The 17476-nt window shown below is 40.7% G+C and overlaps 1 protein-coding gene across 4 annotated transcripts in view; it reads left to right on the top strand.

Annotated features, from left to right (window-relative positions):
- The first annotated feature begins 2297 nt into the window (after positions 1-2297).
- vcp (valosin containing protein) overlaps positions 2298-17476 on the top strand; it is a 35717-nt gene continuing 20538 nt past the window's right edge. The window contains exons 1-3 of one of the 4 annotated variants that reach the window (XM_067985350.1): positions 2300-2532; positions 4476-4521; positions 11919-12030. Coding sequence is in view for 2 of the 4 variants with exons in the window: in XM_067985347.1 (XP_067841448.1) it covers positions 2516-2532; positions 11919-12030 (129 nt within the window). In the remaining 2 variants the exon portion in view is untranslated. Of the gene's footprint in view, positions 2533-4451; positions 4522-11918; positions 12031-17476 lie in introns of all 4 variants that reach the window. The other 3 variants (XM_067985348.1, XM_067985347.1, XM_067985357.1) reach the window with 3 other exon arrangements.

Raw genomic sequence — 17476 nt, 5'->3', positions numbered from 1 at the left:
TGCAAACAGGATGCCAATCTATAAACGGGCAAATTGCAGGCTGCTCTGCCTGATTTTCCTAAGGAAGGTATTGGAGGGTGTTGTGAGGGAACAAATGATGAACCACCTGAAGGAATACAGAACTATGAGTACTTAATGGGAGAGAGATCATGCCTGATAAATCTCCTGGAGTTCTTTTGAGGAAATAACAAACCTTTTGGATAGTATTTCCAGCATTTTCTGTTTCTATTTCAGATTTCCAGTATCCGCAGTATTTTGCTTTTGTTTAACCTTTTGGATAGTTGGGCTTAAGCACCTGAGTTATGAAGATTTGTAGAAGCTGAGCATGGAGAAGGCTCAGGAGTGATATTATCATTGAAGTTCTCAAGATTCTAAAGGGTATATACAAGATAAATGTTAGTATGTTTAACATTCAGAGATTCTACAAAAGAGCACAACCTTAAACTTAGAAGACGGAGGGTGAAAAGACAGTTTAGATTTAACTAATTTAAACAGAATCTTCCTTTGTCTGTTTAAGCACTCTGGAATAAATAAGAACATAAGAAATAGGAGCAGGAGTAGGCCACCTGACCCCTCGAGCCTGCTCCACCATTCAACAAGATCATGGCTGATCTTCTACCTCAATGCCATTTACTGCACTATCCCCATATCCCTTGATGCCTTTAATATCTAGAAATCTATTGATCTCTGTTTTGAATGTACTGAGAGGGCTGAGCAGGCTCAGATATTGAGTTAGAGAATTCCAAAGATTCACTACCCTCTGAGTGAAGAAATTTCTCCTCATCTCAGTCCTAAATGGCCTACCCCTTATTCTGAGACTGTGACCCCTGGTTCTAAACTCCCCAGCCAGGGGAGACATCCTCCCTGCATCTACCCTGTCGAGCCCTGTAAGAATTTTGTATGTTTCAATGAGATGCCATCTATTTTCAATGAAATGCCAACTATCTCTGGGGATTTATTTGTTTTGAGCCTAATTAACTTGTCTAGGACGTCTATCTCATTTATAACGTCATTGATTTTACCTGGAATGTCCTTGTTTCGGGAGAACATGTTGCTTATCTCTTTCTTGCACCTTTTATGGTTTTCACCTCTTCTCTGACTGCCATGAAAGAATGTTTTTAACTATTATGCTTTGCCTCAATTGCTATGTATCATTGAGCAAGTCCTTTAAGGACTCTTTATGTTGTTAATCACAACTGGGTCTTGAACAATGTAGGGAGCACCACCATGAAGCCTACAGGCTGGCAAAACTACATGTACCATCTTTTGTGAATTATTGGTCCATCTTGTCAAAACCTATATTGCGTTACTTCTACTCCTGTACCATTGCATCATTATCAATAACGTAGGATAAGGATAGGTTCCATTCATTAAACAGGCTTTCACCTGTTAATCTTGCAAATCATGAGTGGACCTATGAACATTATGGAAATTTAGGAATTAGGTTGACCATCAAAAAGTGTGCTGAAAACCCAATTAAAACGTATTTTTTTTATATTAAAGGTTCAGATACATCAAAATGGGTTATTTTTTAAACCCAAATAAGTGCGACTTGATAGATCTACAATACTGCATCATGCATATGCTCGCCATCATCGCAGAACAAACGCTGTTGTATGCCTCTTTTAATAGAATGATAAGCAAATGCTGGGTTGCCCCAGTGTCATCGAACAAAAAATCTATCAAAAGTGCCCCCTTTTTAGAAGGGCGCAACTAATAAAACTCAAATCATACAAACCGAAGGAAACTTAACAAATTAAATAATATTATTGTCCATGTCCAGTACACACTCCAGTCCCTGCGGAGACCACCGGTCGCGGAAGACCTCAAGCGTAACGGCAGATGCCGCGTGTTCCTTCTCCAGGGCCATCCAGGTGTGGACAAAGCCGCGGAAGAGAGACAAGGTGCCAGAGCCGCCACCCCCGCGGGCCACGTCCAACCTGGACCTGTGGATGGCCACCTTGGCCAGGCCCAGGAGCAGACCCACGAAGAGGTCCTCCGACCTGCCTGCCCGCCCGCCCTAGGCGGCCAAAGATCAGAAGCGTGGGACTGAAGTGGAGCCAGAAGATGAGGAGCAACTCCCTCAAAATAATGGAACAGTGGCTGCAACCTCTAGCCCTGTAATATGACTCAACAGAAAGGTAGCGTTTTGCCCTTTCCGGGTAAGATGATTGACAGCTGAAGGCCGCCTCCCACAAGACCGTTTCGGGGACGCAGCCGCGTGAGCCCGGAGGGGGGCGGGGCGGTGACGTCATTGCCCCAAAGAAGGTTCTGGATTGGGCAGCCTCGCTGTGAGCCCCGAGTGACGCGTCGTTGTCGCGGAGCGGCTGTGAAGGGGGATTTTTTTTAATAATAATTCGGGAGCTTGAGGGAGAAGGGACCAGTGAGTGACAGGGGAGAGAGAGAGAGAGAAAAATAAAAATATAAGAGACAAAAAAAAATCATCCGGAAGTGTAAAATAGGGGTGAGGAAACTAAGCACACCTGTAAAAACCGAAGAGGGAGACTGATCAGCAATGGCTTCGGGAGGAGAGTGAGTATATCCGGGGGGCTGAATGAAATAAATGGGGAATTTTCTGGGATGCTAAGGACGTGTAAAGTAGACATTTGTTCCCTCCCGCCCGCTCGCCCCCTCCCTCTCTGAAGGCCGGTAGGCCTCAGGCTTTTCCTCGTACACTGCAGCAAGGAGCAGGGAGGGAGGGGGAAGGGAAGAGGTTGGGTTGTTCCTCGTCCAATTTCACTGTGTCATTCAGGCCTAGCTGGGAGAGGCTGGATCGGGTTGTCTTATTTAAAGATACTGAATTCTGCCCTTGAGTTATTCCCTCCACCCCCGGCTCGTGTGTCTGGATAACCCAGCGCCGAAAGGACAGTTAAATCGCTTCGCAAATTATTTGCGGCAATTTGTTTCTTCCGAGCGTCGAGGATGACTCGGGTGGTTTTTTTTTTAGGGCCTAGTTTGTGGGGCCTCGCAGCGTTTCCACAGTCGCTGCTGTTGCTGACATCTTGCAAAGATCGAGATGGAGGAGAATGGGATTTAATTATTTTTTCTTAATTTTTCAAGCCCCAAAATGTAACAACCCAACCCGACCCAAAGCACGACAGCCTGCAATTTTTTAGTGAATAAGTAACACCCGTCCACTTTATTTTTTAAGTGCGTACATTATATTTAATTTTTCCCCTTTCCGCTTTTATCTGCTGATGTTTGAAAAGGTGCCATTTGGAATGTGCAGCCTTAAACATTGGGATGATTGAGAAGAGATGGAAATAATTGAAACATTAATAAAATAATTGATACCTTGAGAGTGTTTCCGCTTTGAGTTGGAAATCTGCATTTACAATTACAAATTCACTATTGAATTAATTTGCTTTGATACCATGGTTAATTAGTAACCTTGAAGCTTTGACCCTAAAATAATTTTGTGTAGACTTCATATTTTACCTGTAAAAATTATACAGTGGAAGTGCAAATTGTATAAATGATATGTGAAATAAATTATATACCCAATTCCCATGAGATCGTAGATCCATTTTGGTCAGATCAATGAGTCATCGAAAAAGCTATAGATATTTCATGTTTGTGAACTAAACAGTAATGTGTTCTCTTGTGTATTATAATACATTTGTATGATTGTTTATCTATAAAGAAGCCAACAAACTAAGGACACATGAGATAAGTTATAACTGGCAGTAAAATTACATATGCAGCTAGGAAATCACGGAGGCCTGGAGGTTCACCTATTCACCCCAAGCCGCACAGTTGAGATCATCTTGGGGCTGCCTGCAGAGTGGACAGGTCCAAGCACCTAATTTTCTCCACAGTTAGTGGGTTCTACCAATGTCCCCATCCCTGATAATCTTAGTTCTTTAGCAAGGAGTAATCTCAGCCCTGTCAATGAGTAACTCTACCCAAATGTGCAGATCTTGTATAAAGCCCTCCATTTGTCTGGAAGTGCAATGTTGTCTATATGGTATCATGACCAGAGACAATATACATTTAAATTAAATTAATTACATAATCTGCTTGTGAAGCCTGCCCAGGTTGAATTACCCATTGAGTCTCATGCCTGGAGATGTGGTAAATATCACCTGTTCTTGTACTGTACTCTAAATATTTATCAGGGTAACTGGTTTGTTTCCTTTGAATGATAATGAAGGATGCTCTTAATATTACTTCATACCAAAAGTTGATTATTGTCCTGAAAGCTCCCCTAAGTAGGATTGAGTTCTATAGTTCCAAAATTGTCATTGAATTAGACAAACTTTCAAGCCATGACTTAATGCTGTTCTTTTTTTAAAAAATTGTCGGCTTGGCCGATGTCTTATGAGCTTTGTTGGCAGTACCATGAGTGGAAATGGTTTTCATATTCCTCCCTTGAGTTCTATTTTATGCCAGAAGTTTATTTTGAACAATTAGAATGGAGGTTTTGTAACGTAGTGTCTCTTTTAATACAGCCATTATTCTGTCTACTGTTCCAGTTCCACTGTCTCCAGAGGTGACTGCTTGAAACACCATCTTAGTCAGGTGTGGCTTATATATTTTTTTTAAAAAGCAAACACCAGTAACATTTTTATCTATTTGTCACAGAACTGGAATAAACTTTTCTACCCGAGAGAACGGGTTAGATTGCAGGATCTAGCACTGTAACTCAGCTGTGTCCCTTCAGGTCACTGAAGATTCTTATGTTCATTACGTAGTCTCTTAGTGAAATGTGAGATGCAGGTCGTGATTTTGTTTTTTTAAAAAAAAAATGTCTGGTCAGTCATGGAGTTAGAAATTGAGATTTTCACGTATCGAACAGTGGGGGAGAAGAGTAGTTGCTGGTCCTCAGGCTAATAGCAAACCAGTTTCTGTCCCTACAGGTGATGTACTCTGAGAAATATGAAAACTGCTTGCCTTTGTTGTTGCCCTAACTTTCTCGATATCCTGTCCTATGCTAATGTTTTTCTCTTTAACAAGTCAGGGTTGGGAAAAACTATAAAAGCTTATTACTAAATTAAATAAATGTAAGTGATTATGACCTTTTTTAAGTCTGTGAAAATTTGATATGGTTCTTGAAAATATTAAAATCTCGCCCTGTAATTTTATTATAATTAATCATCAAAATGTTTGTCCTTATTGAGACAGAAGATTTATGCTCATCACATGCCACAGCAAATATAGCGTGTCACAGTTTCGGAATTAATTGTTCAGGAAATAATCATGGCAAGTCCCCAGGACTGGCTGATAAAAGTCATATTAGGAGTTTATAATGTACTCTGTAAAATGTTATGTTTTGGTTTTGTTTTACTTATCATTCAGTAATATTTATTTGAAAGTATCTTGAATACATTTTTTCAACATTGTAACATGTGCAGTGAGGTAACTAACAGATTTCCCTTTTCCAAAGGTTTTGTTGGCAACTTTGTGGGAAAGCAATAATTGCAAAACCTTAAGCCTCCAAGGCCAAGGAAGCACATTCATGGAATTGGATTGGGAATCTTATTGTCCTAGAAAACAAGAGCCCACATGAACATGGGGAAATGGTGCATTAAAAGCTTCATGGTAACATAGCCTTCCTTAGTGGTTCGTTGATGAGAGTCACACAGATCAGCAACATGCGAGTTCAGTCCCTGTTCTGTGCTGAATTAGCTGAGCTGTAGGGGGTGGGGGAGAATAAGGGATGATTCTTGCACCCATATGTGTATGGATGTCAGATGAGGATAGGAATGGGCTCAGCTGTGATGTCTCCCTATTGTCAAATAATTGTTCACCATAATCTCCAGATTCATACATGAATAATGGACACTTGGGTGAGTTGTTGAAGGGCTGCTGATGCCTGTGGAACCATACCCTAATATGAATCACTGCCATCAGGAGAGGAAATGAGGAGGGAGAACGTCAAGGTTTTCTTGCGGTCCTGGGGGACATGTGCATTAAAAATAAATCTATGCAAGCTGTAAAAAAAAACTAAGTACAGGGTAGATATCCATATGCGTGTTTACAGGTTTCCATTTGAAAACCTGACCAGGGAGGGAACTCCTATGACTATATTCTAAAGCCAATTAACAAATACCACCATAGAATACAACCAATACAATACAACCAATAATAGAGGACACCATCCAACGTGTTGTGTGGCACTACCACCGTGCTAAATGGGATAGATTCAGAACAGATCTAGCAGCTCAAAACTGGGCATCCATGAGGCGCTGTGGGCCATCAGCAGCAGCAGAATTGTATTCCAGCACAATCTGTAACCTCATGGCCCGGCATATTCCTCACTCTACCATTACCAACAAGCCAGGGGATCAACCCTGGTTCAATGAGGAGTGTAGAAGAGCATGCCAGGAGCAGCACCAGGCGTACCTAAAAATGAGGTGCCAACCTGGTGAAGCTACAACTCAGGACTACATGCATGCTAAACAGCGGAAGCAACATGCTATAGACAGAGCTAAGCGATTCCACAACCAACGGATCAGATCAAAGCTCTGCAGTCCTGCCACATCCAGTCGTGAATGGTGGTGGACAATTAAACAACTAACGGGAGGAGGAGGCTCTGCAAACATCCCCATTCTCAATGATGGCGGAGTCCAGCACGTGAGTGCAAAAGACAAGGCTGAAGCGTTTGCAACCATCTTCAGCCAGAAGTGCCGAGTGGATAATCCATCTCAGCCTCCTCCCGATATCCCCACCATCACGGAAGCCAGTCTTCAGCCAATTCGATTCACTCCACGTGATATCAAGAAACGGCTGAGTGCACTGGATACAGCAAAGGCTATGGGCCCTGACAACATCCCAGCTGTAGTGCTGAAGACTTGTGCTCCAGAACTAGCTGCGCCTCTAGCCAAGCTGTTCCAGTACAGCTACAACACTGGCATCCACCCGACAATGTGGAAAATTGCCCAGGTATGTCCTGTCCACAAAAAGCAGGACAAATCCAATCCGGCCAATTACCACCCCATCAGTCTACTCTCAATCATCAGCAAAGTGATGGAAGGTGTCCTCACCAGTGCTATCAAGCAGCACTTACTCACCAATAACCAGCTCACTGATGCTCAGTTTGGGTTCTGCCAGGACCACTCGGCTCCAGACCTCTTTACAGCCTTGGTCCAAACATGGACAAAAGAGCTGAATTCCAGAGGTGAGGTGAGAGTGACTGCCCTTGACATCAAGGCAGCATTTGACCGAGTGTGGCACCAAGGAGCCCTAGTAAAATTGAAGTCAATGGGAATCAGGGGGAAAACTCTCCAGTGGCTGGAGTCATACATACCTAGCACAAAGGAAGATGGTAGTGGTTGTTGGAGGCCAATCATCTCAGCCCCAGGGCATTGCTGCAGGATTTCCTCAGGGCAGTGCCCTAGGCCCAACCATCTTCAGCTGCTTCATCAATGACCTTCCTTCCATCATAAGGTCAGAAATGGGGATGTTCGCTGATGACTGCACAGTGTTCAGTTCCATTCGCAACCCCTCAGATAATGAAGCAGTCCGAGCCTGCATGCAGCAAGACCTGGACAACATCCAGGCTTGGGCTGATAAGTGGCAAGTAACATTCGCGCCAGATAAGTGCCAGGCAATGACCATCTCCAAAAGAGAGAGTCTAACCACCTCCCCATGACATTCAATGGCATTACCATCGCCGAATCCCCCACCATCAACATCCTGGGGGTCACCATTGACCAGAAACTTAACTGGACCAGCCATATAAATACTGTGGCTACGAGAGCAGGTCAGAGGCTGGGTATTCTGCGGCGAGTGACTCACCTCCTGACTCCCCAAAGCCTTTCCACCATCAACAAGGCACAAGTCAGGAGTGTGATGGAATACTCTCCACTTGCCTGGATGAGTGCAGCTCCAACAACACTCAAGAAGCTCGACACCATCCAAGATAAAGCAGCCCGCTTGATTGGCACCCCATCCACCACCCTAAACGTTCACTCCCTTCACCACTGGCGCACTGTGGCTGCAGTGTGCACCATCCACAGGATGCACTGCAGCAACTCGCCAAGGCTTCTTCGACAGCACCTCCCAAACCCGCGACCTCTACCACCTAGAAGGACAAGGGCAGCAGGCACATGGGAACAACACCACCTGCACGTTCCCCTCCAAGTCACACACCATCCCGACTTGGAAATATATCGCCGTTCCTTCATTGTCGCTGGGTCAAAATCCTGGAACTCCCTTCCTAACAGCACTGTGGGAGAACCGTCACCACACGGACTGCAGCGGTTCAAGAAGGCGGCTCACCACCATCTTCTCGAGGGCAATTCGGGATGGGCAATAAATGCTGGCCTTGCCAGCGACGCCCACATCCCGTGAACGAATAAAAAAAAAGATACTATGGAAACAATTATACAATTGTAATTTAATCAAGAATACCCTGATTACTGGTTAGGTGAAGCATCACAGTTGAATTACAAGATTTAACTTCTTACTTAGTGTCTCTTGCTCCATAGAATACATTCGGGCAGGAGTGTTCAATGAATGGCCACGAGTGCAGGGAATCAGTCCTGTTTTTGCTGATCTCTCTCTGTGCTGGTTTGTCCTATTTGAATTTTACGGGCCTAGAGGTTTGCTGTTTTTAGCACTGTTGCCTCATTGGTGGATAATGAGAAACTTGAGATGTATGCAAATTAATGGAAACATGGATTTAAACTTTATGCACGAGGTGCCATAGTACAAGTCTATGGGGCCCGACAAGACAAAAGCTTGGACACGTCTGTGACTGGGAACACGATCCAAGAAGAGATGTGTTCACGAACCTCTGGAGCCATAATGATTACTGCCAAATTAAGTTGCACAGTTTTGATACAAACATACTTACTTTCCATTTAAATTCTAATTTTAATTTTTTTTAGTATTTTAAGGTGGAAATTGACAGTCTGGCATTCAGTGTTACAAAAACTCAAGCTTTTCAGACTTGGTTCAGTTAGTCTCTGGTTTATGAGGTCTTTTTCCAGTTTCAGGTGCAAATATTTTTTTCATGCTGTGCTTGAAAGGCGAGATGAAACACGACAAACTGAAACAGATGTTTTTTGATGTGAAACTGAAAGGTGCACAGAACTTAATGTCTTAGACTTGAAAAGTCAGGCTTCGAAAGAGAAAAGCACTAGAAAAAACCTAATAGCATATTTTAAATTTTGGTTAAAAAGATTAGTAAAAGATATAAAAGGAGAAGCTGACTGAGTGACTAAACACATTTGTTTTAAAATATAGCCAAGTGGAAATTTGCTGTGATTCAAGGAGGTGTAATTGCTGATAAGTTTAGATGCCAACTCAAAAATGTAAGTGAATTGGCAACCAGAATAGTTTAACTGAGACATAATGAATATAATATGCTACATGTCATTTGCTGCATTGTGTTAATATGTATGAGCAGATGTTGTTTCATGTTAAACTGGTGTGCTGCACCATAGAGTAGTACAATACAAGTTTCTCAATACTCCTCACACTGAAGTAACTGACACGTCATCTTGAAGAAGCATTGAGTACTGGGATGCTTCCTCCAGAAGATGAGGTTGATTTGCATCCTACATCTGATTTGGATGTCACCAAGTATTTGCTGCCTTGGCTAGAGAATGACCAGTGTCTTGGAAGGAAAAATTACACAGCATCCAAGGTTTTATATATTGAAATAGGAGTATGAGATTACAGAAAGCATCATGGAAAGTATGTAAAGTGTGTTAACTTCCCATTTTAGGAATCTTTTCAGTTAACTGAATAGCTATCTATTTGTGCAAATGTAGCTGTTGCCTTGATTGCCCTTGTTCAAAAGTCATTCTCTTTTTCTCCCCTCTCCCCATTTGGCTTCCCATGTTACATGCCATCCATGGCTGAATAAATGGGTTTTCATAGATTTTTATTAGCACTGCTCTGAAACTGGTGCAGAAATAAGTATTAGACAGTATTTGCCCTGAGACAAGATGTTGAAATTGTTTACCGTTTTATCTGGCCATTATGTAAAATGCCACCTGCCCCTTTGATGGTTAAAAATTCTCCATCTGTTCAAATATGGATCTCACCAATGAATCACAGAAATTGTGTGTGAAAAGATTCCTGAAATCTGAAGCTAACCTATTACTTATGTACTTTCCACGTAGTGTATTTTGCAGTCTTGAACGTTTCCTCTTCTATTTCAGAGCAAAACCTTGTGTACAATACATTTTCCTTCCTAAGTGATGTCATTCACCAGCTAAGAAAGCTGGCATAGTATACACTTTGTTTGCTATTAGCTGCTATTCACAGACAATGTGCTGTTACAGCTTTGTTTGGAGAATTGTAGTAAGAGCAGTACTGTGGACTTGCTGCATCTTGGCTTTACCTTTAGTTCGTAGCACCAAACTGCAAACTGGTAGTTCTGGAAGGCAAACACCACATGAAATTTGCTGTATCACTTTGACCCTGCTACTTCATACAATACACAACTGCCATACAAAGGACCAAAAATACATGAAGCCTCGTGGTATAAGTGGAAATGGTGACTAGGTTCATTTGTGAATAAGGATTTTATCTTTGCTAACCTGATCTCCTTTAATGCATTTGTTGGTTCAATTTTGTATTAGGGCTCATTATTCATTATATATGAATGTCAAATGTAACAAACAGCAATAGAATATCTACAATTTTATAATGGTGGAGAAGAAAATTAGTAATGCCTAGTTATAACTTGTGAAATGAGAGCTGTGAGGAGAATGGTGGTAAGAATTTACATCGATGTTACAGCGAAACTATAGCACAGAAACAGGCCATTTGGCCCAACTGGTCTATACCGGCGTTTATGCTCCACACGAGCCCCCTCCCTTCATACTTCATCTAACCCCATCAATATATCCTTCTATTCCTTTCTCCCTCATGTGCTTATTCTAGCTTCCCCTTAAATGTATCTATGCTATTTGCCTCAACTACACCTTGTGGTAGCGCGTTCCACATTCTTGCCACTCTTTGGGTAAAGAAGTTTCTCCTGAATTCCCTATTGGATTTATAATTGACTATTTTATATTTATGACCTCTAGTTTAGGACTCTCCCACAAGTGGAAACATTTTCTTTACGTCTACCCTGTCAAACCTCTTCATTATCTTGAAGACCTCTATCAGGTCACCCCTCAGTCTTCTCTTTTCTAGCCTGTTCAGCCTTTCCTGATAAGTATATCCTCTCAGTTCTAGTATCATCCTTGTGAATCTTTTTTGCACCCTCTCTAATACCTTTATATCCTTTTTATAATATGGAGACCAGAACTGTTCACAGTACTGTGTTCCAACCAAGGTTCTATACAAATTGAACATAACTCCTTTGCTTTTCAATTCTATCCCTCTAGAAATGAACCCCAGTGTTTGATTTACCTTTTTTTAATGGCAGTTTGAAGTGATTTTTTTTTGTCAACAGGATATAATAACTGCTGGCATCCACAAAACAGGATCTTGCTTGATTCGGAGTATTATTTTGAAGTGGCACGTGGGCCATCTCCATTCTTCTGTATACATAGTTTTCCTACACCTATCCAAATCTAATAAAGCCATTTATAATTTGTTCTCTTGTGATATGACTTGGAAATCAATGTAACTCAACAGGTATAATATAACTTTAGCATCAGAAATCCTAATATGCTGTCATAGTGGTCTATTAGGAGAGATGATAGACTGTCGATCTTAAAAATTCTAATGCTATTGAATCTATCCAAATAGCTGAAATTTGACTGGGAATAAAATGGTAATGCACGGAATCTATCATAATCTAAAATGCTATGTAGTGTGTTATCACCAATATTGGTACCATTAGCCTATGAAAAAAATTATGCTTATGCTGATACACTTGGGTGTTTTCCACAGTAGTATTGGACTTACTGTGAAAGTTTCACGTCTCCAACAAAATGTTTTTCTAGAATGCTAATGTACCGTTGAATGTTAGTGTTTCTGACTAATATATAATGCAACATTCTTTGTAGGTCCAAATCTGATGACTTGTCAACTGCAATTCTGAAGCAGAAGCACCGACCTAATCGATTAATTGTTGATGAAGCAATTAATGAAGACAACAGCGTTGTCTCACTGTCTCAGGTATGCTAATAGAAGTGCAGTTGTAGTAAACAAATATCCATTTAATCTTTTAAAGACCCAAAACTAAAACGTCTCCTTCCGAGTGTTCTTTCTTTCCGACATCCCCTGAAAGGTGCTGGGGTAGAGTTAGCTGAGATAGCTGCCAGTGGCCTCCCAGTACACTCTAACTAGCCATTCTTCATGGTGTGACCTCAAATGTTGGCCGGCTGTTTTGCTTGTGAGATGTCGCGGCCAAGTCTAGTCTTGTGCTCACCGGATATCCGCATATACATATTTTCCAGCAATAGTAACTAGATAGTGATCTGGCTTTTCCTTCCTCTCCTCCCCTCCCAACCACCCAATCCTAGGGGTGCCACGGTCTGATGGCACGCTGGTTAAGCTTAGCTCATGCAACAGTAGCAAACCTGGGATCTTTTTGATTTGTTTGGCTCAGTACGACACTGCAATGCATTGGATCATTGTGGTATTATGCAGGCAAAAGAAAGGACAAAATAAAAAAAATGCTATTATTGGGAGGTTATGCTCTTACAATGCTGCTTTATAACATATAATAACAGAAAGCAATTCCTTTAAGTTGTGATGCATAACTGTGGAACAGGCTGGATGGACCAGTAGGTCTTTTTCTGTCCGTCATTTGTGTATGTTCGTAAATTTCTGAGGTATTGGATAAGGATTGTACTTTGATAGCTGGCAGATCTATGTAGCAGAAATAATTTTTGTCCAATAACAATATACAGGGAGAATTTACTTGGTAGTTATTCAGTTTTGATTAAGTTAACATTTTGTTCCAGAGACTGGAATTTAAATATTATGAGGTTACAGAACTCAGTTAATGAAGAGGGAAAAAAAGATGGGGGAAGACCTTGCAAAAATGTACCCCTCTCTCCCTTTATAATAAAAAAAATAAGATGGAGATTTTTTTTAAAAATCCATCAACTTTTAGTCTGGTATTTCCGCTCCCAAGGAGACTCCCTTCTCAGGTGTCTGCTATTGTACACAGCTGTTACAACTTTCTTGTTTTCAGAAGTGCTGGTGTGCCAGAATATTCCATTAATTTCTTTGAATCTGTGCTTGGTACCAGAGTTCTGAGCCAAGGAAGTACTAAGAAACAGTAGGTTTCCTTTTTGTAAAAAAAATACACATTATGGGGGTTCCCTTTTAGTTTTTTGAATAAGCTATTTGGTATAGTGCTTTTTTCATGAAGGTTTTTTGGCAAAGAAATAGAGTTGGGTGTCAGTATCATGCACCAGTGCTGGAATTGTGCATTTCAACATGATATGCTGCTGTGTTATATTTGGTGTTTCCTTAAACCTGGAGATGTTCAATGCTGTTACACCTTGCATGAAAAGAATATTCAGTGGCTCTAAGATGCTGGAGAGCGGAATGATCCAACTTCAGATGTCCTTAAAACAGCAATTCCAGCTTGATGGTGTGGACTTTTTACTGCAACTTCCAAATACACTTTGTATGGACATAAATGAATTGGCCAAGCCAACAACATTGGAGAATTAAAAACTTTATCACCTCAGGAAGGGATTGTGAGAAGCACCGCAACCTCCCCATTTGGCCAAGAAAATCTTTTTGATTTTGTTTGCAGTTGAGCTAATGAGCATTGATTACCTTCCCCCTTCCCACCAGCAGCAAATGTAACCCCATTCTACCTTTGCTTCTGAAACAAGAATATTCCACAAAATAATCCATTCACACGTTCTTGTATTTGCATAAGATATGCCATTGAAGCTAGTGTTTGTGCTGATGTAAATAATTCCTACTCCCTAAGGCTATACCTGATACTGAAAGTGACCCCGTCGTGCTTGCATAAAGATGTCTATGGTTGCTAAATTTTCAGGCACTGCAATGCTTTTTCAACTACGTACAATTTATATGAAATATCAGACGTGTGCATCGCTATTCAAGAAAATTTGCAAGTAGCCATTTAAGAGAATGAGGAGAAGCCTAACGCATTCGGTTTTGTGCTCATTACTAGAAACTTAACAAATTTCGGATAATCCAATTCTAACTCCCTCCTCAGTACTCCTACTCCAGAGTTTTTGCTTATACATTTCAGCACCCACCTATGTGTGAAGTAGATCAAATAATGTTTTTAACTTGTAATGTTGATCAACGGGTTTTACTGTGGACCATCGGATACTCGTCCAAAAGAATTGGTTGGAGTGTGCGTTTCTTCAACAAGAACTCGAAGACAGTGAACATTAACTATTGCTAATAGCTATTGCTTTCTAGTTCTGGTGTGTTAATTTTGTCTACTAGTTCTGGTTTGTTAATTTTGCACCCAGCATCATTGGATTTTTGTGAGGCTAGTGTGTTCTGTTCCTGTTTGAAATGAGCAAATTCCATACAGATGATTGCAATCTAAGATGGACAGTAAAGATGTACGGCATCCATCCAGACAGTATTATTTGCGCTGCTTGCTTCATTCTGGTATTACTGAAACTATATTTGTGGAGAAAATTTCAGTTTTGAACTGTAAAATATTAGTCTACTGTAATTTGGTGTTCTTTTATCTATTTGTCTTTATTTTTTGTTTTATTTGTATTTCCCTTCTCCACTTTCTCTCTTCCCTCTTCTGCTCCCCCCCCCCCCCCCCCCCCGAGATGTTACTATGCCCTACAACCCTTCCAACAAATAGAATTCCAACTTCCACATATATGCACTTTGCTAGCATGCACACATTCATTCTACAGTTAGATCAGCAGTTCTTTTGTTGCTGATACAAAAAATTTTTCTTGTGGCGTTATGTGAATTGTAATCTATTTTGTTAGACCATAGAAAATCTTCACCCCAGAAATCTCCCATAAAGTTATTTGACTGTGTAGAACTTTTCTAGGTTTACAGGGGCCCTGTTTCAGTGAAAAAAATGCAAGTGAATGAAAAGGTGCCAAATAAAACGCTACTGTGAAATGTTGTTACCCTTTTGAGTGATGTTGACAAATGATGCATGACTCTTCTCACCCACCCCCAAATACTTGTAAGTACTTTATCATAAAAAAGTCTTCAATTTATTGTAATGGTGGTATCATTTAATTTTTTATACAGGAGCTATTAAATATCTGCAAGAAATAAAGTATTACAAATAGTTAATGTTCACTGTCTTCAAATTCTTGTTGAAGAAATGCACACTCCAACCAATTCTTTTGGAAAGTGTTCAGAAATCATACTCCAAATGCCTTATTTAAATTAAAACAAATAGATTGTAAGTCATTTCTCATGTTTGAAATTTCTTTCATCTTACTGGGATTGCGAAAGTGTACATATGATCTGTCCAGCACATGCTTTGTCTGGTATGCTTGTGATTATGCAAATTACTGTCACACTTGCACATAATTGGTTCAAATTTCATATTCCTAAAACAACAAGAACAACATCGCAACTGAACGGGTAGGGAACTGATTGGCTTGTTCCTATTCCCCATCAGGAATTAGCAAGCAGGAATGAAAACTCCCAGTCGTGAAGTTCAGAAAACTATGAATCAAAAATGGGCAGACAGCAACAGCTACCAATTTTCTTTTTGAAGTGAGCCAACCAAAATGCTCCAAATATGTTTTGAAAATCCTTTTGGCCATCATCTTGGTTTCTCCATTAAGCTGAGCACTAGAAATAAGATTTGTAACAATATCCATAAAAGTACAAAAATTACCAAAACATCATTAAACTTATTTATCCAGCATCATTTTCTGTATTTCAAATGCCTGTAATGTTTTCGGTTGGAAGTTTATCCCTGTGTGAGAAACCTGAGCCTTGAGTTGATGCAGGCCTCCCAACTATCACTGTTGGCTGAAGAGACTCAAGCTAGCAGGCTATAAAATTACTTAGAAATTACAACCCAGAAACAGGGTGTTTGACCTAACCAGTCCATGTTGGTGTTTATTCTCCACACAAGCAATAGTCCAAATCTCAGATTGCACTGTGTCTATAACTTCTGGAAGTTCTTATGAATGGCCAAGCTTGATATCAATCATAACAGGAGACTTTCAACTGCCGGCTTCTCATTTCTCGCCTGACAAATAGGCGACCAGCAGTCAAAAATCTGGTGGGGTCCTTGTGCACCCATTTACCCACCTGAAACAACTTAAGACAGGCCTTTAAATGAGCACCCAGAACTCCCAACCAAAACATGCAGCAGTTGAAAATCTGTTGGGGATTTTATGCACCCTTTAACCCGCAAGAAGCAACTTAAGATAGGCCTTTAAATAGGCATCCAGCACTTCCACCTAAAACAGGCAAGAGGCTGTTTAAATATGGAAATTGGGGCCTATGCTTGCTACAGGACCCCAATTGCAACGTTCGAGGAAGCATATACAGCACATAGTTCCATTTTCTCCAGGTGTTGAGACACCTAACCGGCAGACCTTATGATGAACCTTTGTAAAACATTGGTTCGGCCACAACTGGAGTATTGTGTCCAATTCTGGGCACCGCACTTTAGGAAGGATGTGAAGGCCTTCGAGAGGGTCTAGAAACGATTTACTAGAATGATTCCAGGAATGAGGGACTTCAGTTACGTGGAGAAACTGGGGGGTTCTCCTCAGCAGAAAATGTTGAGAGGATATTTGATAGAGGTGTTCAAAATCATGAGGGATCGATCTACAGAGTAGATAGAAGCTGTTCCCATTGGCAGAAGTTTCAAGAACCAGAGGACATAGATTTAAGGTAATTGAAAGAATTTAAAGAACCAAAGGTGACATGAGAGAACTTTTTTTACGCAGCTAGTGGTTATGATCTGGAATGCACTGCCTAAAAAGGTGGTGGAGGCAGATTAAATCATGGCCTTCAAAATGGGAATTGGATAAGTACTTGAAGGAAAAAAATTTGCAGGTCTACGGAGAAAGGGCGGGAGAGTGGGACTGGCTGGATTGCTCTTGCAGAGAGCCAGCACGGGCTCAACAGGCTGAATGGCCTCCTTCTTTGCTGTAACCATTTTATGATTAAAGGGACTGCTGGAAGCTTCTTCCAAAAGGTAAGTTTTTTTGTTTTGAGTTTTGTGGGGCCATTTGGACCAGGAGCACTCTGGTATATCAGTGGAAAGTTACTGGGGATGAAAACAGTGAAAGTAACTTGAATTTTTTTCTTGTATAAAACCTTAAAGACAAGATAAAGCAGTAACTTCAAATTTTTCTGAGATCATTTTTGAAAGAGCAGCGTAGGTCACTATGTTCAAGGAGTTATTTACATCATGTTACATATGTGATGAATGCTAAATTTCTAAGTGGAATCTTTGTATTGTAATTCTAAATAATTACAGAAACTCCTTTTTTATTTGTTTATATAGAGAAAAGTTATAATTGTTCCTGTATTTGAGTTTGGCAGATTAGAACAAAATCCTTAATTTAAATATGTTTTACCAAAAAATATGCTACCTTGCAGAGAGATTTGGTTGCAAATAAAAATGATTAAGCTAAAATTGTAAATGTTAACTTTGTTTAAG

This window comes from Heptranchias perlo, chromosome 1 (assembly GCF_035084215.1).
Source record: "Heptranchias perlo isolate sHepPer1 chromosome 1, sHepPer1.hap1, whole genome shotgun sequence".
NCBI classification, from domain to species: Eukaryota; Metazoa; Chordata; class Chondrichthyes; order Hexanchiformes; family Hexanchidae; genus Heptranchias; species Heptranchias perlo.
The sequence above is the reverse complement of the archived record's forward strand: the minus strand, read 5'-3'. Positions and strand labels throughout refer to the sequence as shown.